General features: G+C 40.1%; 1 protein-coding gene across 1 annotated transcript in view; it reads left to right on the top strand.

Moving 5' to 3' along the window:
* LOC119593852 (X-linked retinitis pigmentosa GTPase regulator-like) overlaps positions 1–529 on the top strand; it is a 22,012-nt gene that overhangs the window by 9,316 nt on the left and 12,167 nt on the right. The window contains exon 5 of the mRNA XM_037942883.1: positions 274–426. Coding sequence (XP_037798811.1) covers positions 274–426 — 153 coding nt within the window. The remainder of the gene's footprint in view (positions 1–273; positions 427–529) is intronic.

Genomic DNA, 529 nt, shown 5'->3' with positions numbered 1-529 from the left:
ACCTGTACATTATTTTTGTTTTATTAACTGTACTTATTTTTACACCTATGCATCATAAACAATCGTAGAAGTAAACATTAAAGTTCACCTTAGCTAGACAAATCAAATTCTGTGTAGCAAGAATAACCTATAGTCAGTTGTTATATATACATTTAATACAGTATAGAAACCACCATCAAGTTTTGCATGAAAATTTACAGCTTCTTTCCTTATGTTTAAGCCTAAAACCATAAAGAAAATGTGAAAACCTGAGCTATGTCTGTATCTGAGCAGGTTCAGGCAAAGTGTATTGCTGGGGCTTCAATGGTGATGGCCAACTGGGCACGAACGACCAGAGTGACCACCAGTCCCCCGTTCTTGTGATGAGCCTAGAGAACCCCCCTGTTGCCGTGGCCGCTGGCAGTGCCCATTCTGTGGTACTTGCAGGTGAGGAATGTCAGTGTGTCTGGAGATGTATTCAGAGAGATGAGTAATGGTGGGATTGAAGAAAGAGATATGGGAAAATGGATGTCCCTTTTGATGATAGAAT

This window comes from Penaeus monodon, chromosome 32, assembly GCF_015228065.2.
Source record: "Penaeus monodon isolate SGIC_2016 chromosome 32, NSTDA_Pmon_1, whole genome shotgun sequence".
NCBI classification, from domain to species: Eukaryota; Metazoa; Arthropoda; class Malacostraca; order Decapoda; family Penaeidae; genus Penaeus; species Penaeus monodon.
Note: the sequence above shows the minus strand (reverse complement) of the source record. Positions and strands in the feature narration are given on the sequence as shown.